At 38.7% G+C, this 24,202-nt stretch overlaps 1 protein-coding gene across 1 annotated transcript; it reads right to left on the bottom strand.

The window, feature by feature from the left end:
* Positions 1-7,483: 7,483 nt before the first annotated feature.
* LOC131318722 (uncharacterized) lies at positions 7,484-23,434 on the bottom strand. Its single transcript, XM_058348665.1, has 18 exons — positions 23,299-23,434; positions 22,562-22,631; positions 21,602-22,222; positions 21,336-21,521; positions 21,139-21,252; positions 18,445-18,503; positions 18,069-18,135; positions 16,528-16,579; positions 16,321-16,413; positions 16,042-16,125; positions 15,498-15,919; positions 14,379-14,440; positions 11,082-11,151; positions 10,284-10,364; positions 10,076-10,177; positions 9,306-9,430; positions 8,899-9,019; positions 7,484-7,918 (listed from the first exon to the last, which is right to left on the bottom strand). Exons 1-18 carry the CDS (start codon positions 23,373-23,375, stop codon positions 7,814-7,816), a joined length of 2,511 nt encoding a protein of 836 aa, XP_058204648.1. The 5' UTR covers positions 23,376-23,434; the 3' UTR covers positions 7,484-7,813.
* Positions 23,435-24,202: the final 768 nt, after the last annotated feature.

The following is a 24,202-nucleotide window of genomic DNA, read 5'->3' as shown; positions in this document are numbered from 1 at the left end:
CGACCAGAAAGCCACCCATCCGACAAAAATACATACAAATAGTCACCAAAACAAAGCCAAGGAAAATATTATTCGCCCACCACCGCAAACCCACCAGATCCGAGGGAAAACCCGAATTGGTACAAGACCGAACTGGAGAAATTAGCTGGTGAAACAAGATGGAAAAAACCGTTGGAAAACTCAAACAAAACCCTAACTCCACACACGCCTAACCTTATTAATCTCGTCCATCGCCACCAGCAACCAGATCTGAGAAACTCCAACGCACGGTCGGACAAGATCAGATCCACAAGCCATCGGCTAGAACCTAATCGCCGAACTCAACAACGCTAGGAGAACCCGTAAATCGAGAGGCGGATGGGAGAGGATGGGGGAATTAGGGGGGAAACGGGGGGAGCAGGAAGAGGAGTGTCACGCCCTCGATTTTTCAACATAAATATAAATTATTTCCATAAATAAAACCTCACAATAAACCATACGATACCTCAAAAGAGCTTAACATTTTCACTTCCATAATTGTACCTCCACATCCAAGAGTTTTCAAAAGATTACATCATTGGCTCCAAGGTCCAAATTAACATAAGTACAAAGTATCGAAAGAGGGTTAAGAGTTTATAATATTCTATAGTCAAAAGATTTACAATTAAAATTACAAACACATCTTTCAAAAGATGATTTACAAAGATGGCTAAGTAACTCCTACAATTAGCTTTCAAAAGTATTTTCCACATCCAAGCATTCCAACTTCCAATGTAAGCTATTGTTTTGGGTTAGCACATGAAAATAATGAAGGGTTGAGCTACACTAGCCCAGTAGAAAATTCTACACTAACATTATATGCAAATGAAATGCTAGGGCAATCTCTAGATAGGAACAAGAATAAGGACCATAAGATAATCAACAATCTTGGCTCAATAATCTCAAATCCACGACTTAATGATTATCGCACAACTCACACTAGAACCATTTCCATATTCCATTTGTCCAACATCTTTTCATTGTAAGTGTCATAAGCCGAAACTCCTGCCGGGCCAATTAACGGATCCCGATATCCCCTGCCAGGTACCATACCCATCGATAGGTCCTGAAAGTAACCAATACAAGCTTTTGCTCTTGCCAGGCCAATTAGATGATCCCGATACCCGCTGCCAGGAACCCACCCATCGATGGATCTTGAATGTTCTCGTTATGTCAATAAGTGTTCAAGAATCTCGTATCTTCATAATGTGTCATTCCAATTCAACCGTGGTGTACATGGTAATCAACTTCAAATTCTACCGAACAAGGGCCAAAGATACTCCACGAACTCAACGAGTACGAATAATCATGCTATGGGGTGATTCAATGATGTTTAGAACAAGTTAGAAGTGATCGGAGGTTAAACGATGGAGTATGAGACAAATGCAGCAAAACTGTCCATAAGCAATTGGTATCGATACCTATGCAAAATGACATCGATACCAAAGGGCTAAGAAACATTCCAGACGCAAGGGTATCGATACCCGTGCGAAGTGGTATCGATATCAACTTAGTTCGAGCAGATTTTCTACAGAATTTTCAAGGGTTCAACAACAATAACCATAGGCATGATTCAAGGTAAGCAAACACTTTTTTTTACATATATTGAGAGGTAGAATCCCTACCTCGAAGTCGAAGAACGATTTCCAAGAGAGAGACCGAGCCCTAGCCTCCAAAGTCCACACCGAGCAAAATACGCCTCACCGTGCTCAATCCAACGAGGTACGAGCTCCACTACACGCAACGATGAAAGATTGAAGGTTGTTTTGTGTGGGTTCATGAATGATTGAGTAAGATTTTGAGTGAAAGAGGAAGAGAGAGAGAGACACCAGAAGGAGAGAGAGACGGGAGTGAGAGAGGAGAAAAGAGAGATTTTTCTCTCCTACACAGGCATACATACATATATGCACTCCACTTATTGCACTAACACCCAAATCTTTCCAAATCCTTGCACATTAACCCACAAACATAATTTCCACATTATACCATCATTTTATCCTTTATAAAACATTAATATTATATAAAAGAAATTTACGGGTCTCTACAAAGAGGGCGGCGGCCCCCTCCCCCTAAACAGGATGCTTGCGACCTTAATGTGTGTTGTAATTAGAGTACCCCAAGCATAGGACTAGGTCAGTTGAAAGCATAATATCCGGAAGTCCGGGGTAGAATCCATAGGGAGCGCACCCATAACTTGATTGAAAATTTGCTTTGCATAGAGTTTTTAGCATTAGAACCGCCAACCTAAGTTTGGCGTTGAGATGACCAACTAAGAGATTTAGTAAATGGCTACTTATCCTAACTATGGCTTTTTAACTGGAGATTAAACTAAAGGCTAAGCTTAGGGATTATCAACACCCATAACACAAAGATGAACTTGTCCTCTTTTTAACAAAGGTGTTAAGCTTGTCTAGGATTTTTGAGACATTTAAACAAACAGTTAGAGTGATGTAGACACCCCATTCTGGACTGTCCAGAGAACGCTATTTTCCGATGTTTTAATTCCCCAATGATGATTGTGGTCGAGAACAGTCTGAGGACGATGGTGTGTTTGAGCTTTGAGCGTCCCGAACCTCTTTCAAACCCCCTTCAAACCAGAGCCAAACAGCCCCAGCAAAACCCAAACTGGCTTACGCCAGTACCTTGATGACGTACGCCAGTTAACTGCCACGTGTCGGTCATTGACCGTTGACTCAGTTATCACTGGCGCATGCTTGTCCGTATGTGGCGCACGCCAATTTAGCCCAGTCAAATCAACTTTATTCAGCCACATGGACGAGACTTTTGTGCCACCCTGACGTCGGCCACAGTCTCCCTGATGATTGCGTTCGGCAGGGACGTCCCCCCTTCTCTCCTACACCCCCCATCAAGGTAAGTCCCATGCATTTAATGCATGAGAGGCTCCCTCTCAAGGCCAAACAGCCCTTAGCCCCAACTGATCTCAGTCTCTCTTCAGTCCCTCTCTCCTCTATAAATACCCCCCCTTGCATTCATTTGCAAGGGGTTAGTCACATTAAAGAGTGCACTCTTTCTTCTTCTCTCCTCTTGCTCTCTATCTCTTCTCTCCCATTGAAAGAGAAAGGATGGCAGCTCACTTCCACACACCCCGTTGATGTCCAGTCACCATCCAACCTCCATCTTTAACCTTTAAGCTCAACACCACCTTCAAATCTTAATACAAAAAGGTATACCACCTTTGTGTTCATTTCTATTTGCATCTCCTGAGGGGAACCAGTAAGGCCCAGGCTAGTAAGCAATACTAGTCCTGGCCTTAAACTGGTGAAATACAACAGTCGCGTGGGATGAGACATGGCGCACGCCAGTACACTTATGCCGTACGCCAGTCATGGTAGTACGAGCACTATTGGCGTGGGGATCATTGATCATCATTTCTGTTAGCTTACATTTCTATCAATCACCTAAGCATGCTAATAACCAGTTCATTGCTTTCTGTATACCTAGAGTTGCTTAGCTGTGGTTGTTATTGCTTGCTCCTTCATTTGTTTAAAAGGCCTCTAGGATTCTTCTGGTCGTGTTCCAGAACCCAGATGATGCAAAGCCAAGCACTGGATTAAGGACAAACTGGCGTACGGGCTTCTATGACTGGCGTACGACAGTATTGCCCAGGATCCAGTGGTTGGCCCTTGCATCTTAGCTTAATTTCGGCCTCCTTCCTGTCCCCACACTGTTTTTGGGGTATTCTGCTGTATTTCGTGGCTTGAAGCCATTTCGTCTGTCTGTAACTGTATATATTATGTTCTATTAAACTGTGTGGTTTGTCTTGGGTGTGCGCTGGTCCCTTTCCAGAGCCCAGAGGATTGCAAACAAAAACTGTGAAACAGGATAAGTGGAGTACGCCAGTTTAGGCGTGGCGTGCGCAGGTCTGATCAGCATGCAGTGGCTCGGCCAGTGCATGCTGGTGTGGAGCCTGCTCACATTCCTTCAATACAGCGTACTCCAACTTACTTAGGTTGCTCTCGGTGCTTGTTCTCAATCTATATTTATCATTGCAAGCAAATCATACATAAAGCATTTTGTCGTATAAATTGCAACTTGTTACAGTTTTAATCCCCACTGACTGCTCCCCCGTCCTAACTGGCTAAAAAAAAAGATGACCAAATGAGAGGAGAATGCAAAAGTTTTACAAAAATGCCCGAGTAGAGACCGATCACCGGATTGGGCGAGAGGGGTGCCATAAAACCATTCTCTTCTCGTAACCTGGCTCCCGAACCTCAGATATCGAAGGTGGCGACGGACCGGTCTACAAGCCTTTTTCAAATCAAACAAATGTAGCAAACGTTTTTAAGTTCGGTTCCTTAGGTGTTTTTACCGCTAAAATTCGAGTGGCGACTCTGAATCGAAGCATTTCGCCGCGCTTTCCAAAGAGTGCCGCACCCGATATTTTAAAATAACAAAATTGAAAATTTTAGGGCGTGTGCCCACAAGTGACATAGCTCCAAGTATCAAATGTGGCAAGTAGCCTAACCATTGCCTACATTTGATCAAAGAGGTTAACACCTCTTAATTTTGGTACATAAAATTAACCTTAAACCATGTTTAAGCTATAAAAAAAAAAAAAAAAGAGCTTTATAAGAGAAGAACAAGAAACACCCATAGTTACGGGATGCTAACCATCCCACAACCTAACATTGCTACACTACTCACACATATTGAAAGGAGACGTGAGATGAGCTAGGGCAAAGACAAGATAAAAACTAAACATCAAGATTACTTGAAATAAAGACAAGATCCTTAAAGAGGAAATGAATTCTTACAACTTTAATGAAGCACACCCACCTCAAAACCCAACAATCAATGCTCTATTGAAGAGAGATTGCGTTAAAGAAGAGAGGGAGGTAGAGAGAGAAAGAGCTGGTGTATTAAAGATAGAAAATGCCCTAAAAACGTGCAAAGGGGATTATATATACTATCCCCTTTTAATTACAAAAGAAAAAGAAAAAAGAAAATAAAAAATTTAGGGATCTTCTACCGGTAGGAATAGACCTCCTACCGGTAGAACGACTTTGATGCCAAAAAGGTGAGCTGCTTGAACTGGGTTCCTAGCGGTAGGCACTGACATCCTACCAGTAGGTCTTGAATGGTGCAAATTGGTGGGCTTACTGATCTGGATTTGTACCAGTAGGACCAACTTCCTACCGATAGAGGTTCTAGACTGGGCAGTCCTTCACAGCAGCTTTATGCCAGGTTTGTTCAATCTCTCCGGGGCTACGACGATGCTTTCCCGGGTTCAGCCATCGCTCCGTTTAGACTCCTTGGGTCTCTGGTCGACGCTGGAGTGTGAGTCCGTGGCGTTAAATACGCCTTATTTTTCAAAGAAAACCTGTAAACACAAAAAACGCACCTTTCGCGTAATATCATTCAAAGTCATCAAATTATGCATGCGAGCGTGGCAAAATATGAGGGAGATAAGCCTAAATATTTACACTATTGTGGTCTTATCACAGGAAACCCTAGCTGAGAGAGAGAGAGAGAGAGAGAGAGAGAGAGAGAGGTTTTAGAGGTTCTGCTCTATTCTCTAAGAGCATCTCTAGCTTTGACCCATTTTAAGATTCAAATTTAAAAATGGGCAAAAACCACAAAAATTTCTCTCCAATCTTTGACCCAAACCCTTTCCCATTTTGGGTTTTACCCATTTTTTTGCCCAAATCTGAGACAACTTTTGCCTTGACCAATTTCTCCAACGGCTAGTTAGAGAGAGAGAGAAAGAGGGAGATGCATAAAATTTGGGTTTGATGGTTAGAGATGTGTCTACCCAAAATGAATTTTTACCCAAAATTTGAATCAAATTTAAAAAAAAATATGGATGAAGGCTGGAGATGCTCTAAGTGCATATAAAAATCATGGAAACATGGTACCATGAAATGCCCAGACCCTTTTCACCTTTCAACTGAAATGACATCACTTTGCTTAAAGTGGGTGAATATCCCGCAAAAGTTTCTCTCTCTTCTTCCACATTCTCCATCGTTGCTCCCAAACCGTAAAATCTATCTCTACCAAAGACTTCACCATAGCCCTCTCAATTAGCCCTCATCTTGTGTGATCCTCACCTTCATTGTTGTTGCTCCGTTCTCAAGATCTAGGGTTTGTGTGATTGGCAATCGGCAATCGAAGGAGTAAAAAATGGCAATAGGCTGTAAAAGGAGTCACAGACACCTACGACAAAAATCGAACTCTTTTAGGAAAATTGGTTTCCTTACCTTCATATATAGTGTTTTTCATTGTCGACTTAACTCGTCCTTCCAAACCCCCTAATCATCGTGTTCTAAGGAAACCCATCTGGGTTTTCATTGTTTTGAAAAACTGAAACTGCATGACCCATGGAAAGGGTGAATCTAGGGGGTGAAAATTATAGCTTATGTTGATTAGGTTGTGTTTGGATGTGTAAAAAGGTTATCTTTTTGGCCAAATAGAAATTGGGCTCACCCTTTTGAAATTTATGAGTTAGAACCGTTGGGTTTTTCGGTGGCTTTAAGCATAACAAACTGGGATAATTAGGGTGGGTTCTATTCTAGAGAATCTAAATTTGAATTTTTCCATTGCAAATTTAAGTTAAAAAACAGCCTTGATTAACCTAATCGTTGTTTTGTATGAAAAGAAAAGAATCAATCTTGGATGTATAAATGCTACTTATGCTAGCTTGTATTGCTTAGGGTGACACTTGCAAACACTTGAAAGATTTTTATAAGTGATTTAATCAAACAGGTAGAGTGGCGTACCTCTATGGGTTTGTATCTCATTTTATAGACCTCCTCTTATTTGGCCACCAAGTAAGCTTGTGACGTATATGCTTGGGGTAACCGCATCGAGTGACGTCACATGTGAGTCACCAGATAAGCCAAACAAAGCACATGACCTGAGCTGGCTGCAATGATGCCCCATGTGCAGCAACCGCCTCAGCCTACGTCCTGATGACATACATGGCCGAGCAGCTCGTGCAGGACTGAACTTCCGAATCGTTCGGGGGAACAGGAGCCTAATGTTGCTCGGTGTAACCAAGCGACATGTCAGTGGAATCCTGAGACATCAGTACATGTATCACAAATTTTTACTGAATGTGATATTGGGTCTGTATATTTTTTAATGTGATAAATTTTTGATTTAATAAACTTAATAAATAAATCCTATTTAGTTACTAGACGAATCAATGAGTTACGAGAATTTTTTTCGAGTCAATTTCAGAATTGACTTAGGAGAGAGGGCCAAGATACTTTAATTTTTTTATGTTTTTGGATGGAGCCGCGCTCCTTGATGACCCACCGGGCTTGTGGGGACACACTTGTCCCTTGCTCGGAAGAGTCCCGAACCCTCTTCTTGGGCCACTACGTAAAGCATGAGAGATAAATTTATTGGTGGAGAGAGAGAGAGAGAGAGAAGTGTTTACATCATATCAACAGTCCTTACAAATAAGCTTGAAGATAAGGATCACACAAAAAAAGGCGTCAACTTAAGGCCAAATACAACTTTTCAAGGAAGATGAAGCAACACAAGAAGATAAAGTTAATGAGTATACAGTTAATAACCATGAATGATGAATCCTCATTTCCTCTTCTGTTCTATATTTTCTCTTATCACCTATGCTATTATTCTGACTATTATAATAAACAAATGAACAATAACTTGATATGAGCTTTCATATTCTATTACAGAAAAGAAGACTAAAAATCTGTGCTGCTCCCCCAAAACTAAATCGATACAGAAGGATATTTCCCAAAGCCAACATCATGAAAGAATTCCGGGGAGAAAAGAAGGGAATCAACTTTTAACCTTTGCATTTTTATACTTGATGGCCATTAGTGTCTTTCTGTTGGGCAATTTGACTCTGTACGTCACTAGAAATAGACTTGGCATCAGTCGGCTCCTCGGCATTACTTTGCTTTTCCTGTTCCATTAGGAGAACAATGCTATGTCATCAAGAAATGTTACTATATCATAAGGCACCAAATGTTGCCCAACTACCACAAGAAAAGGTTAAAATAATAATAATAATAATAATCATAATAATAATAATAATAATAATATAGTAACACAGTGAGATAAGCAGTTCATTGAGTGAGCAATTCAAGCATCGCCACATGATTAGCCTCTAGGAGTCCTGACTGGTTAACTATACCTTTCGGACTCGTTGAACTGAGTGACACCTACATATTAGTCCTCCCACCTGATAGTTTTACAATTTCCTTTCATCGACAGCAGAATAATTTACAATTTCATAATCAAACTTCCAGAAAACAGTAAGATTGCAGCAATGCACAAGAGTAAAATATTTCTAGCTTACAAAGGGCATGCGTAATTCCATGACTAACGAATGAGCTTGGCTGGAACTAGCTCATAGTTTGGTCTGGGATGTTCAGCCTCAGGTTGTAAAAGGGAGAAAAATTCCAGCTTTGCTCACTTGGGTACATAGTAATTTGGCATTCCTAGGAACATTTAATTTGTGCAATTAATTATGGGCGCATAACTGTTAGTGCTTAAAGAAAGGACAACGTGCTAATCCTTGAGATTAAATAGGGTAACATGGCACACAATCATTGGATGCTTATATCAGGCTGGCATGCTGCAGAATGCAGTTTTTGCCGAAGTGTGTTATTGGGGAACTTTTCCAAAGCATTTTTGGTTGGTACACATCCTTCAAGATCCCACATACCAAATCAGCATACTTAACATCTTCAATTAGTAGCACTTGAGATCGACTTTGCATATTTAATGCTTCTTCTACGCTACCAACTGATGGCTGGTCCAGACTATATCATTGGTCAAAAGGCCCACCCACATGATAATTGTGGTTCCATTAGAAACGAGCATCATCTTACTTGATGTACGATTGTATGCGAAGAATTATTATAACAGTAAACAGCTTACCTTGTTCCGGTCACGCCAACCAAGTCCAAATGGTCTAGAAAGCAAACCGATCGTCCTCATTGGTAGAACTTGTGTGGGTTCTTGATTGCTCTGCACTGGTGAAGGCTCTGACTGTACAGATCTACAAGCCACAGTTACCATGATTACAAGAAATTAACACCGGAAAACATGCATATTGCCTGAACATATGATTGATTACAGAGACAACGAACGGAAATAGCAAAGCAAATTAGTGCAGAGTACTATGTCTTTGGAGTCGCAATATGAGTCAGTTCAAATATAAGAAAAGAAATTACTAAAACAGAATGGAGATTAGTCTTGTCAAAAGAAATTAGAAAGTTGCCCCATGCATAAGAAAAAGAAAAGGAAAGAGAAGAACCGGACCTTTCCATAAATTGACTACCTACCGTGGAGATGGCTGTGCTTTAGTTTGTCCAGATTGGTACTGCAAGGTAGCTTCCAACATTGACTCTGCCATTACCACCCTCTTTTCCATTTCAGATAGTGTAGCAGACACCTCTTCATATTTTTCCTGCATGGTTAGAGTTGTTTTACCAGAATATTCACAATCTAACTGATCTCCCTTAACTGTATACATATAGGAAAGATTTACACTTGGAGTAGGGTTATACATGCATTAAGATGGCATAAGCATGAATGCATGATCTACAAAAACAAGACTCATGGAACTGGCATTTCATTGTACCACTTTACAAGATGAGTATCATTAGTATCATGTCAGGCGAAGGAGAAGGTTTTCGAGTCCAAATCTGGTTCAGAAATTTTTCAGATTAGCTAGGTACAAAATTTGACTGCAAAAGCAGTTAAATGACTTCAATCAATAATTTTCATAAATGAGAAGTTGCACCAATTCTCTGAATGAAATAATTTCCCCATGAATATTACTAGTGCATAAGGGCTTCAATTCGATATGAAAACCTAAGAGTGCTACAAGAAGTGTAGGAAAACTCAACCATAAGGTTTTAGGCTATGGGCAAAAGTTTTAAGAGACAAAGCATTACAGAGCATGCGAGTTTTAAGTATCAATTATAAGCAAAATGGTTGAACATAGCCAAACCATTAAAAGGCTAATTAGTTTGTGCTCCCATGCTTTGAATAATTTGTAAATCTGTGTGATACACCAATATCATAAATGTGAGAAAGGCAAAAATAATACCTGAAGCACCTGAGCAGCATATCTCTGTGCTGCAGCATCTTGCTCAGCAAATCTGCGAGCATCTTCCGTTACCTTTTGTTCTTGTTCTACCCTCATCAAAACCTATAAAACAAACCAAATGCAGATACAATGATAAACGGGCATCAGTATAAGAGTAGACCAACTTTTCAAGTATTTAATCCTTGTACATAATAAAGCAACATGAAACCTGAAGCATGACGTTTTCTTGCTCCTGCTTATCGGCAAAGGCCTGACGAAGCTCAGCAACCTCTTGCTCCAATTGCTCAACCTGAAGCTCATAAGCAGATAGTTCATAAGCAAAGTATTCAATCTCAACAATCCAAACTAGTAATAAATAGGAACTCAACCACTAAATGAGTCATGCTTAATCAACTTAATGAGAAAGGAAGTCGAAACTTAAAAGCAGACAAACAAGTCACCAAAAAATCTTAGAGCAGAGAAAAGTGAAAACTATGCCAGAGATTTTTTTTTTTCGCCTTCTCCATTTGAAACCGCAGGACATGATGAGGAAAAGAAAATGACATACATTTTATAAAAGGTGAGGAATTTTGGGTGAAACTCAGCGAAATCTGGAAAAATAAACAATCAATTATGCCAAATTTGAGCACAAAATAGAAAATAAGAAACAGGTTACCTTTCTGATGCAGCTGAAACAATTTATTTGCCAAAATGCACAACAGTGTATGTAAACTTTAACCAATAAAATCTTATCCATTTATCTAAGAAGATCAGGTCAGTATGAAAGCTTTTCATTAAGATATATCTTTTTTTCTTTTTCTTTTTCTTTTGCTAAGCAGGACAACAGAAAAGGCTAGAGCCTCCTGACGTATGAAAACAGGGAATCTCAAACAGATTGTCCGAATTTAAAGCTCTTCAGCCAGTCTCTAGAGTAGCAGGCACATAAAGAATCATTAGCAATCACCATAATCTCAATAATATACAGATAAAGCAGAGGAAAAGCATCCAGAAAGAAACTTTGATATACCTTGGCACTCAGTTGCCGCCGATTATCCTGCTTGACCATTTCCATCAAAGCTGTTTCCAATTCCTCAGCTCTGAAAAAGAAAAAGAAAACAAAAAAGAAAAAGGTAAACAGGGTTTCCATATAAATGATACCATGGTAGCTCCTAAATCATCCATGGACCAAGAAAATTGAACCTTTACTCAGAAAGTCAATTCGGATTATCTTCTAAGCCTTACTATGAATGACAAAGTATAGCACTAATAGAAACCTTATTGCCTAACTCGGTACACACAAAGGTGACTTGATGAATACGCTGTCATCGAAACCGAAATAAGGGGGTTTAAGCTGTACTACTGTCATTTTCATTTCTTTTTCAATAACCTCTTCTATCTGCTGCTTAGTATATAGAGGAGCTCCCGTGTCAAAATACTTTCATTCCTATCATTAGACAACGATATGAAGACAATCAAGCTCTAGGTATAGCTAGAATTCGATTGTCTCCTAATAATTCTAGTACTTCACAATGCACATTAATTGGTTGACTGACAGTATCTCGACCTTGAATTAATAGAACATTATAAACGAATAAAAAACACCACAATAATAACCGTCATTCTTCATTAATCATGTTAATAGCACCTTAACCATTTCTCACAATAAAAGTTTGCTATATTATTGGAGAATAAATCCCTTCTTTTTTATTAGCAGAAAATAATTCCCTTGACATGTGATTGCTTTTAAGTATGTTAAGCGCCCATTCTTAAATTGTTCTATGCCACCTCGAAAACTCATTATACCCTAGGAAGTTCTATATATGCACTCATAGATAGAGCAATCTAGTAGCTCTAATACCCGACTAGGAAATGAGTTCAATCAGATTTTCCAAACGTCCACCAACAAAAATACAAAATTCTACGCGATGTTGCCGATCCATCGAAATCTCAGTCACATGAATTAGCATGTATTCCATAATGAGTCCATGCCAAAGTTGGGACGTTTCAAGAATATCCCTAAGGCTCTGTTAGGAACATGTGGAAGGAAAGAGAAGAGGAGAGAAAATAATTAAGAAGGAAAATGAGAGAAAATGAGGGGGAAATTTTACTATTCCTAGAACTCTATTTTGCCATTTTCTCTCCCCTTTCCTCTCCAACCAAACAGGGGAAGAGAAAATCTTTAAACTTTCTTTCCCTTTCCCTTCCTTCCCACATTTTCCAAACAAAGCCTAAATTCCGTGGGAAAGAAAACAAGAGAAAAGAAAATAAGGCTAAAAAACATAAAGACAAATGTTGCAGCTCCATTGAGATCTTTACGGCACCTTAAGTCTATAGAGGGATTTCAAAAGGAATACAACTCCCAAATGTGCTAAACTAGGAAGCACGGATACAGACATGGGACAGACACGTCAATACATTATTTATCTAAAACGTATGACATGGCCACGTGGGGATACGACCAATTATTATATCAAATATATTGTTTATGTATGTACCACAAGCATAACCCAAATTATTTAACAGATGAGATACAATAAATTCTCACCCAAGAAATCCTTAAAAAGTAAGACACGAACACGGTAAGGATTCTTCAAGAAATTTTTATAAATTTGCAAATAAATTTAAATACAATTAGGTGTAAGAACTATCTGTCGTACTTTTCATATCTTAGTGAAACGTCAAATAACTGATATCTTTAATTATTACAACTTACAAGTTAGCAAGTGTCTAGAGGTGTCAATAACATATATATATATATATATATATATATATATATTAATCATACATAGCAAAGAATCCGAGTGTCCAAATTAAGATTTTTATTTTCTAATAATGAACACAGAAAAAAGAGTATCGGCCATGGTCCGAGAGTGTCGGACACAGACACGCTACCTTCTTTTTAAGTGTATGTGCTTCTTAGGTGCTAAATACCCGAAGCATATACTTTCCATACTTCAAGAATATTCCTTCCTGTTGAAAGATCTCCAAGTCTTGTCGATCAAGTTATCTGCTTAAGAGCACATCTCCAGTTTCCACTGGTCCATAATATTTTGAAAATTCCAAAGCTATAATTTGGCATGCTAGCACAAACTATTTAGTTTCTACCATTGGTCAAAGAACCACTAAACATCTAGTAGCATCTCTTCCAGGTCAAGATCCAGTCCCCTGCCTCGAAGCTGTTGATTCTCCATCATTCGAAGCTAGAGCTTTCTGGCCATCTCATTGAATCAAATCCCTCAGGCTCTGAACAACCTCATTCTAGGGCCTAATATTTTTCTACCTTCGATCATAACCATTTGAAGACGTCAGATAGCAGAGGCTTCTGGAATCTCCTGTGTCTTGTCTCATCGGTAGGTCTCTCTATATATCTGCACTACACCCATCTCTCTCTTGATCCTCATCCTCAGGGCTTAGCAACTCTGGACGGTCATCTGTCACTTGTCCTCCCTCTCTCGACCTCATCCCCTAACCCTTTCTTACATGAATCTAAAGATTTGGAGATGGCGATGGTGATGGTGATGACAATCTGCGCAATGAACCCTGTCTCTTCAAGATCAAAATCCCGAAAACAGCAATCTGCACCCCTCATGGTGACATATCGCTGAATTTGTTTATGTATTTTGTTCCTAAAGATTATTGAATTAAATTTCTTGGTTGTGAGATCAGTTCATCATTTCTGCAACTCAATTTTGAAATCAGTTCATGAACATGGTCTTTTCATTCTTGTTTTCTTGGATGTGAGCTCCAGTCATTGGATTCTTTTCATGGTTGTGTTATTCTACAGGTAAACCTAGGGAGGGATCAGTTGGTTGATGTGAATTTAGGCAATAAACTTGCTTCAAAATTTTGCACGACAAATGGCACTGTCAAAATATGGCAAGAAGTTTGGCTCACCGTTGGAGCTGCTGTTTCGGTGTCATCTTGCCAAATTTTGGCATTGGCAGACAGGCAGTTGTTTTGACTTACCATTGGAGTGGCTGTAAGGAACAATGATGATAGAAAAAACTTCTTTCTCATCTTCCAATGGAGAAAGACCATCTCACAAGAATTAATTAGATTCAAAGGTCAAAAATAAATATTTCCTATTCATTTCACACAATGTCGAGCTCAAGTGTGCAATCACTGCGGAGAGATGAAAATCTATGTGAGAAATAGGCTAAGGAGGATGCAGAGACAAAATCCATGTCATCCAAGACTACCACTCCCCCAAAACCTAAAACCCCGGAGTATCGCATATAAAATAAGGAGTATAGAAGCACTAAGGTGCATTATACTTTCAAATTGAGGAGTTAGGATAACTGAACACAATATCCAATAAAATAACCTGAGAACTGCAGATCGCTTTTCCTCAAGCAACTTGCACAATTCAACCTTCAACCACACCACCTGCACAAAGTTTTTATGTTTAAAATTATACAGTAGTATACTGTACTGTTTGCAAGTTTAAGCCATTAGACTACCTGCATTTAGAGACATACATATGGGCTGCAACAAACTCGGTCTATAAATTACAAATATAGGTCACCAGAGGTTTCTTCTCAAAAGAAGACCTTCCAAACTTTCTTTAGTACTCCATATTACTGACAACGTAAGCATGAATTGTAAAATCTATACAAGATCTGACAAGAAACGTAAGTTTGCTGGCCAACGTAATAGAAAAACCAAGCACACTCACTGTTGTGGATTTCCAGAAGCAGAAGCTCTATATCCAGCCTAAAGTGTATAGATGTCAATTGTGAACTACGCAATCTGGACTCGGGTATGGGTACAGACTATAGGGTGCGTGTCCAAGCGTTAGATCTTCCTAAACTTAATCTGAGGATACTGGGATGTTTCCAAAGCCGTGGATGTGTACGTTGATAACTTACAATACTTAGTTGCCGATCAAAAAAAAAAACTTACAATACTTAGTTGGAGTTTGTGTTATCATGTTAATCCAAAATTCTTCGATAATATGATGTACATCATACAGAAAACTACTTGAAATCAAATGGGATAAAGAATAGGTACAGAATCTATTTCTCATCCACGTGAAAGGTTATAATATTTCTTTTCCCCCATCTATGTGAAAGGTTAATTGTAATTTACCCAAAAAAAAAACTGGTTAATTGTTCCTTTCTAGCTAATGTGAGCATTTTTTTTTCTACAATTGCAAAAATAAGAGGATCCAAGTGCCTAATTAGGTCAGAGGGTTGGATACATGTCCCACACTCTCACCCAATTGTTGAGTGTCTGACACGTGCAATTACATGTTTAAAATAGTCCCTGTACCAAAGATTGTTAATAAAGTGACCATTTGATAGTACATGCAAATTATTGGCATTATTTACAGCAGCAATGAATCTAGAATTACAGTCATTTGAAAATAGGCTTAATGGCGTGACTTCAAATAAAGGCCCAAAAAACATTTGAAGCTGTAGGAAAGGATATGGCATTAAGTTACCTGTTCTTGAAAATCTGGGACAGAATCTATATCTACATCGTCTGCCATGCCCATAACGAATCCATCCACATTATCACAGCCAGAATGAGCATGAGATATATCACCATTTGTATGGGTATCAGCTAACTGGTCTGATTTATTGGTGTCTATTATTGTTCCAGGATCACGCTTGAAACCATATAGCTTAGATGCCAGACCCTGGGAATCCCTCAAAGCTCGAAGCCCTTTCGACCTTTCCTCGATTAAAGCTCTTATGGCTGGTCGATGATTATTCCTCAATTCTTGTAATCTAACTTCATTTACATTGTGATAACCCATGCTAGCTGTTAAAACAAGTTGACTGCTATCAAACGTAGAGCCAGCCAATGACTGCAGCAAAGTAACTGCATCCCCAGCATCCTTGGTTGTAACCAGTGCAGGACCTGCATGAGACTGAAGAGGATTAAATATATTCTAAAAGATAGATACATAATAAGAAACCTACTTTTTATCCCCATTTTGAAACAGATGAAAATCAGAAAATTTGAAAACTTTTACCCAGTACCATATAACTCCATCAAGGCAAGGGCAGTTCTGAATAGCATCACACGATTTCCTTCGAAAAGCAGCACATCCCAGACTCGAAGAACTGAAGTCAAGAGAAACCCATCAGATAGCAGGCCAACTTATGACTAAGGAACAATTAACTCCTAACATGAATTGAGAATGTATATGTAGAGAATGATTCTATGGCCAAGTCTTGGCAAATTACGCAGACAATTCTATTTGCCTTGCAAACAAACATTAAAAGTTGAATTATGCATGATGAAAAATAGAACCTGACCACTTTCCCATGGAAGCATATTCATGAAAATAGAGAGAAACCAGGGTCCAGTAACCCATGCCAGCTGCACTCCAAGGTAATCCAGATGATTGACTGCAATGGCCAAGTAAGGAATAATAAATCCAACGACCAAGTTTTAGGAAAAGAAAAGGTTGAGGAAGGCACACACTAGAAAAACAAAACAAAAAAGGAAGAAAGAAAACAAACCCAATTTAGGAAACCTCTCGCGCACCAGCTCCTCGAAAACAAGTTGGTCAACCTGAGAAGCAAAATGAAGTAAAAGGTAAATCTTAACCATCTTGGATCAACCTGTTAGATATTTATACTAAAAGTCATGCTTTTATGTAATGGATATTTATTTATTTATTAATCAGTTTCATCCATTTTGATGAGAATTTATGGACAATGTTTGCATAATATTATTGTATGTTGTGCATGTGTCTCTTTTATTTTACAAAGTAGATGATCCAGTGTGTAGAGTTCGGCCTACACACAGAAGATTGGATCATCAATTATTGTAGAATATAAGATATGGTCCACGGTCTTAGATGGAACTGGACACACTCCATTGGTAGGACTGTAGTACAATGTTTTAGTAGGGCTGTGTTGACTACGGGGAACGGTTTAGTTCCAAATCATTGTGTTAATACACTTTGTGTGTGTGTTGACTAGGACCTCGTTGAGGTAATTGTCTTTGTACTGACTTTATAAGACAATTAGAACCTCATGGTTATTATGAATGCTAATACTATTAATCCAAAGATAATTAATAGTGTGTGTGTGTGTATATATTTAATGTTGATAGACTTTGATTCATTAGAGAGTGAGATCCACTTTAAGGTCAATAGTCTTGGTGAGTTGGGTCACAACATTATTTGTATGATAGCTATTAATTATTAGTAGAATCCACGTCCCCGTAGGGATTGATGATACCCCCTTAGTAAGCTTATAAGTTTCGATTATGTCAAACCCTACAGATGAATATTTGTATCTGACATATCGAATAAGTTAAGTGGACAGTCTTAAAGGAATTTTATAGATGTTGATTTTATATAATTGTCAGTAATTTAATTTAATCAACAGGTATCTGTAATCTTAACGTAAGGAGATTAATAAGTATTTAATAACATGGAGCTCGAAATATAATTGAGATAAGGAAAGGAGTGAAATTATAATTCTTTAGTGGTACGAATTATAATTTGTCAAATAAGAAATATAATCTTGGTGGAGTTGGGAATTATTTCTCCTTAGGCCCCTGCCTTAGCCCTATAAATATACCGTAATATTCTCTAGGTCTGTTTGAGAAGAGAATACCAAAAGGTAAGCTGTGAGAGAGAGAACAAGGAGACCACATAGAAGTCCACGCTAGGCTACATGATTGAGGTATAGGGGAATACGGCAGAAAATCGTAAGGTACAATAGATCGAAGTTCATCACGTATAGAAATCAGGGCTGTTTAATCTACAAAGAAACAAGTCTACCAGTGTTCGTGTTGCGGGAGTTTAGGTAAAACCCTAATTCTGTATTGTAGGGTTTTGCATTTTTTTGTTGTCTAATCCGTACGTGTCATTACTGGGTTCTGGGATTTGGTTCCCAACACACCGATCAGTTACTAATAACTCATTTGCATTCCTTAACTCAACTATGTTCCTAAATCCAATTCAAGAGATGAATGGCATAATGAAAAAGGAATTAACGAAAAATTCAGCAAGGTAAAACAAATGACTACAAAAACGAAAGAAGAATACCTGAGACTCAATCATTTCCTCTGAATAATAGCCATCAAAGTAGTCATCAAGAATGCCCATCAAAGTCCTGTATATTCCCCAAGGTTTAGGTAGCTATATAGCTTTATACTTAGGCAATCATGAAAAGAAAAGACTAAAGAAGCAGAAGAGGTAGATGACAAAAAGGGACACATTTTTCCATGAAAATTTTGCAACATGAACAAAAAGCCAAGCTCAGAACGAAAGTAGGAGCTTTTACAAAACCATTCTCCTACAACTTGCCCAATAATTTATCATTTCTCAAACGTAAAATTTTGAGAAGTAACCATTCTCCTACAACTTGCCCAATAATTTATCATTTCTGAAACGTAAAATTTTGAGAAGTTTCTAAACCCACCAAAAGGCATTTTCCTCAGGCATTAGAAGGAGTAGCAAGCCTGCAAAGAAATTCATGGCCTGCATGATTTGAATCAAACATAACAGACAAAGCTAGATTGTCAGTGAAGGACAACTAATTTCAATTAGTAGAAAACCCAGTGTATGATTGGAAAAGTTGCACATCAGATTAAAGGGAAAAATATACAGCAAGCATAATATCTCTGGCACATAACAGTTATCTGGCAATTGGAAAGATAAATTTCTCATTACCAACTTAAATTACAACAAATAGTTCCTAGAAATTCAGAAGGTTAATGGGCAATACATCGTAAAGGAGAAAAATAGCTATAAGTGGAGTTATCAGACAAGGATGGGAGGCTATTACTTAACTGTGGTCCTCTGAATCACCCTAAAACAATCTCCTCCTACTTGGCGAACTCTCTAGACATCATGGATAATGCAAATATAATCGCTATGATATCTCCTTTTAAGGTTCTCCTGGAGGGGAAAGTAGTGTTGTCCATGGATACATTGTTCCGCTATCTCACCTGCAAGGATAGTTACTTATGTTTCATTATGTCCTTTATGCTTTGACTTCCTTTGTCGTCTGTTCTGGTTTCGGTCTGTTAATGCAACACCAACAGAAAGAGTTCCAATTTCACATACAGTATTTTCAAGGTAAGTGTGCAATAATTTGCCCTAATACAAATTCTAATGACTGCACTGAACCATAAACTTATTATCTTTATGCCCATTGACCCAGTCATCACTCTGTAACTTCATTACCGCACTATAATCCTTCTGTCACTCTCCAAGTCTCTATGATTAAAACAATGACAATCGAAACCTAACACTAAACACTCAATTAGTCTTCTACTAGGCATAAAATTATTACAATAAGAAATACAATACCATATGCGTATATAATAGGCACTTATTTATACTAAGGGGCCCAGCTAGTGGACTGTGGGATTGGTCCCCCAGGGTTAGTAGAGGGGCATAAGCTGGCCCGAACACCTGAGGTATCAAATAGTGTGTGTGTGTGTGTGTGTGTGTGTATATATATGAAAAACTGCTCGGATCAAGCCCTTCCCGGTCATATTTTTTTCCAATTTCTCGCGTGTACCCTTAAAATTACGTTTTAAACACATTGAACGATTCGGATTATCAAAATTTGATCAGAAACAATTTCAAACTCATGAGGTCCTTAACTTAGGAAGTTAAGGGCGCCCTTAACTTGTTAAGGACTTCCCTTTTCCTATCAAATTTTGATTATCCGAACCGTTCAATGTGTGCAGAACGTGATTCTAAGGGTATACGCGTGAAATCGGCAAAAACTATGACCAGGAAGGGCTTGATCCGAACAGCTTTTCATAAAAATGCATTTATGAAAAATTGCCCGGATCAAGCCCTTCCCGGTCATATTTCTTTCCATGTATCCTTAAAATCACGTTTTAAACACATTGAACGATTTGGATCATCAAAATTTGATCGGGAATAATGTCAAACTCATGAGGTCCTTAACTTATGCGCCCTTAGTAGAAGGGGATTGTGTATATAAATATATATAGTACCATATAATTATAGCAATAGAGACAATAATATATTGTAATATACTAATAGGGACATATAATTAATAAAAATCAGATTTACTATACAAAGTTTTGATATGAAAATATACTGAGTAAAAGAGTTAAAGGCACAGTGTGTGTTTCACATGTACCATACTGTGTACATAAGGATGAGTAGGCACGCTAGTCTGTCAGTGTATAAACAGACTATATTTATGAACACATAGCGCACATATACAAATATAGAATACAACAACACTATATATACAAATATATCATGTATAACTTTATATTACACAAATTATACGGACGCGGGGGGAACGTGCAACTGTGTATGAGCGCGAGAGAGAGACCAATCGATCGATCGATAGAGACAGACCAATTGAGAGAGAGAGAGAGAGAGTACTTGTAAATCAATGAATCTGTGAATGTAGATAACCACGATCTGGGAATGTATCTATCCACTCTCTCAAATCTCAATATGTATCCAATTTCCTATTGTCTATAGTTTATGACATTACGTTTATACTTTATTACAGTTTTCCGCCTATAATTTTTACTTGATTCTTTAAAAAATGTCATTTTATCCCTGCTGTATCCCCGCCGTATCTCTCCATATCCCTCACGTATCCGGAAAAAAAAAACAAAAAAAACATATAATTTAAATACAGGATACTTATTTTCCGTCTCCGACACATATCGGGTGCGTATCGGTGTCCAACACGGATCTGATACCCATACTCAACTAGTTTTGAAATAACCGTGCTTCATAGGGCTAGACCTACACATGTAAATTTCAGAACTTTCAGAACTCAGACGTAACTTGACGAATATGATGCCATCTTGCACAGATTGTCCATGTGCAGTGAGTGAAATTTAACACTAAAAGCAAGCTTCAACAGAGTGAGGATATCGAGCCTGAATGCTAAATTAATCTTGGTCACCAGAACTGCTCAATATAGAACAGGAAGTTGAATGAGAAAAGTTGCACACCAGAAAACAGATTATTAAGAGAGAATTCGAAGTGGTGTAGCATTCACGGAATTGATTATGCTGATTTAAACTCTTGGTCCATAATGCTAACGCATACATTTAAATCAGTATTTAGAAGACTATCCACAAATTCTTCAAAACCCAGGTACCTGACAGTACCCAACAGAGGGGTTATGTCGAGCATAAGCTGTAAGCAAACGCCTCAAAGCATTTCTACCGCCCTCATCCAAAGCAGGATGACCTGGGAAAGTTCGAGGCAAGTCCTGTGCAGAAAAAGTACAGTACCAAGTTCAAATCTATAAAACATACAAACTTAATTAAGTTCAAATCTCAGGTATGTAGTAACCTTCTCAATCTGCCCTTTCCATTTCTCAGGTACAGACATAGAATCTGTATTTGACCCTTCAATGCTGTTGTGCGATTTCAAACTTTTTTGTTCCATGCGGTCACTAGAATAATTTTCTTCACCTAGCAAATCTTGATAATAATTCTCCACCCTACGAGCCCCCGCACCCACAAATGCTTGCCAAAGCTGTTATTGAGATCCTAAATCACATATGAAGCTTATTCATGGCAAAATGAATATAATTAGAACCAAAAAGTGTGATGTACCTCTCCCCTCAAAGCCATTGGCACTCCCCCACGAACAAGAGACTCCAACTCTTCTTTCCAGGGAAATAAAGACTCAGAGGGGGCCATAACAGTGGCAGCGGTAGGCGAAGGGACAGTCACATTGTCACTGGAAGAGACATCTTGAATTGGATCTGACCTCTCCACATCATAAAACTCCTCATCAGACTCATCTTCTGACACTCCTTTTGCAGATATAACCTCTACAACAGGAGGAAGAGGCTTTCCTATGCCAATATCTTGCTCATCTTTTGCTTCATTGCTCCTCTTCACTCGAATACTCATCATATCCTCGATGACACAAAGAGATGGTCTAATCTCAGACCATAGTTGGACTCTATGAGTTTTTGTCACTGTTGCTGCTGGCAAATCATCCTTATCTTTTATGTTTTCAGTCAAACCATCAGAAATTGGTTTCTTTCCGCTTAAATCATCTCCTGCCAGGGCTTTCTCTGAAGTAAGGTTTGCTTCCTGTTCAGTAGCTTTGGCAGGTAATGTCTTGTCATCTTCCTTTGAAGAAAACCCATTTACAGGCAACTGTGCAGACTCTACATGCAGTTCCAGAAAGTTCTTCCACCTATCTGATCTTTCCTCCTCTTCCTCCTGAAAGTAGGCATAGTTGTGTCTTTGGAAATACTTTTCTAACTAAGACTCCACAAAATTTGTGGCAAAGCCTAATGAAGGGTAAAACAGCATATATTCTTCAAGGAACTACTAGCCTTAATCAAGGCCCCTTTCTGCTGTTCAAAAACAAGGTCCCTTTTTCACTTCTTATAACAGAGAAGAACCAAAAAAAATAAAACACCACCACCACATAGCATAGCACATAGAACTCATCTGTATATTGTTTTCAGGATTCTAGGGTCATCGAATACAGTTTCTGTCAAGATAAAAAATTTGACGTCAGAAAAGAAAAACATGAGTACAAGAATAGAGAAAAACCTTGTATATATTAGCATATTCACGGTATCTTTGCACATGCTGTGGTCTTACGGCAAAACCATACGCATCCCTGCACAGAACAATGACACTATTAAGTTACCAACTATACAATCCCCATGTTCATTCAGATCACTATCTGCTAATTACATCAATAGGACTGAAGCTTAAGCTTTAACTGCCTTACACAAAAACAAAAAAAGAAATGTATATCCCCCACCAGCTGTCAGCCTAATTTACGTGCTGTCAGCCTTCAATAATTGCCGACTTACATTGGACAACAACATGTTCTAGGCAGACTCTCAATTCTACGGTAACCCATCGTGCTTCTCAATGCCTCCTCAACAATTAGAACAAAGTCAAAATTACTAACATCACGCCACATGCATTACTTGTTAAACCCTCATCTAAACCCCAGATATTGCGGATCAAAAAAAAAAACCCAGATACCATGAACGAGTCAACTCAGCATCAACGAATGAAGAAATTCTTCCAATTGAAACCACATAGAAGTCCGATCTTACTCTTCAGTAAAATCAAGAGTGGCCAGATAAACATACAAATCAAAATCCGCAGTCAAACGGAGTTCAACATCAAAATCTACAGATCAAAATTGGCCACAATTGAGAAGATTGGAAAGAGATCGAACAGAGGGATTTGAAAAAAACCTAGAGAAAGAGAGAGGCGTGGAGAGAGAGAGAGAGAGGTAGTTGTGTCCGTTGTGGGGAGTAGTACGGTACCTCTTGTGTTCGAAAGTGAGTAGAGGGGGAGTGAGGACTGCTGTTGATGATGCAGCAGATGCTGCCCTGGCCTTCATTTTCGGACTTTGATTTTGGATTATCAGTGAGATCGTCGGTGGATTAGACTGTAAATTGTGATACAGTAGATCTCTTCCGAGTTTCCCTTGATTTTCTGCAACTGAATTGGTCTGGTCTGTCCAAAGCCAATAGGGGAGAGAGAGAGAGAGAGAGAGAGAGAGAGAGAGAGCAGGATCGTGTTCTCAGTGCAGTGATTGGCGCCGCACTCCAACACAAGCGAGAGTGTGAGAGTAGTTTGACCAAACAAAAAAAAAAGAGTGCGAGAGTAGAGAGAGAAAGGGAGGGGAGGGGAGTGGAGGGGAATGTCACATGCAAATTTGCGAGTTTACCGTCACGTACGCATGAAAATGTTTATTAAAATCTTGGCTGTGGGTGTGGGACCTGTGGGTATGGCCGTGTGAGTGGGGGAGAGATACAACAATTCTACCATCACACTCGTATATACTCATAATAAAAGTGGGCACACACTACCAAGTACCAATATTTGTGGGACCTATATCTATTAGTGGCTGTGAAGGTGTAAGTTTCAAGTTTTCGTACTATTTGGATATGGTTTCAGAATTTTAGCCTTGGGATAGTCGCTCTAGTTGAGGAGGAGGGTGAATGACATTTCAGATACATTGGAAGAAATTCTTGTTTTTGTCAGAAAGCAGCTCAAGAGAGGTCCGTGAAATTTACCCCCTAAATTTTACTACTACGTACTTTTTGTTATATCAAGTGTATTTTTATATTTTTTAAATTTACTACTTTTCAATACTGAAATGGAGTAAATTTTTGTTGTGGTTTTCAATTTGAATAAGTTTTCCTTCTTGAAATTTTAATTATG

Source organism: Rhododendron vialii, chromosome 3a, assembly GCF_030253575.1.
Source record: "Rhododendron vialii isolate Sample 1 chromosome 3a, ASM3025357v1".
Taxonomy (NCBI): domain Eukaryota; kingdom Viridiplantae; phylum Streptophyta; class Magnoliopsida; order Ericales; family Ericaceae; genus Rhododendron; species Rhododendron vialii.
The sequence above is the reverse complement of the archived record's forward strand: the minus strand, read 5'-3'. Positions and strand labels throughout refer to the sequence as shown.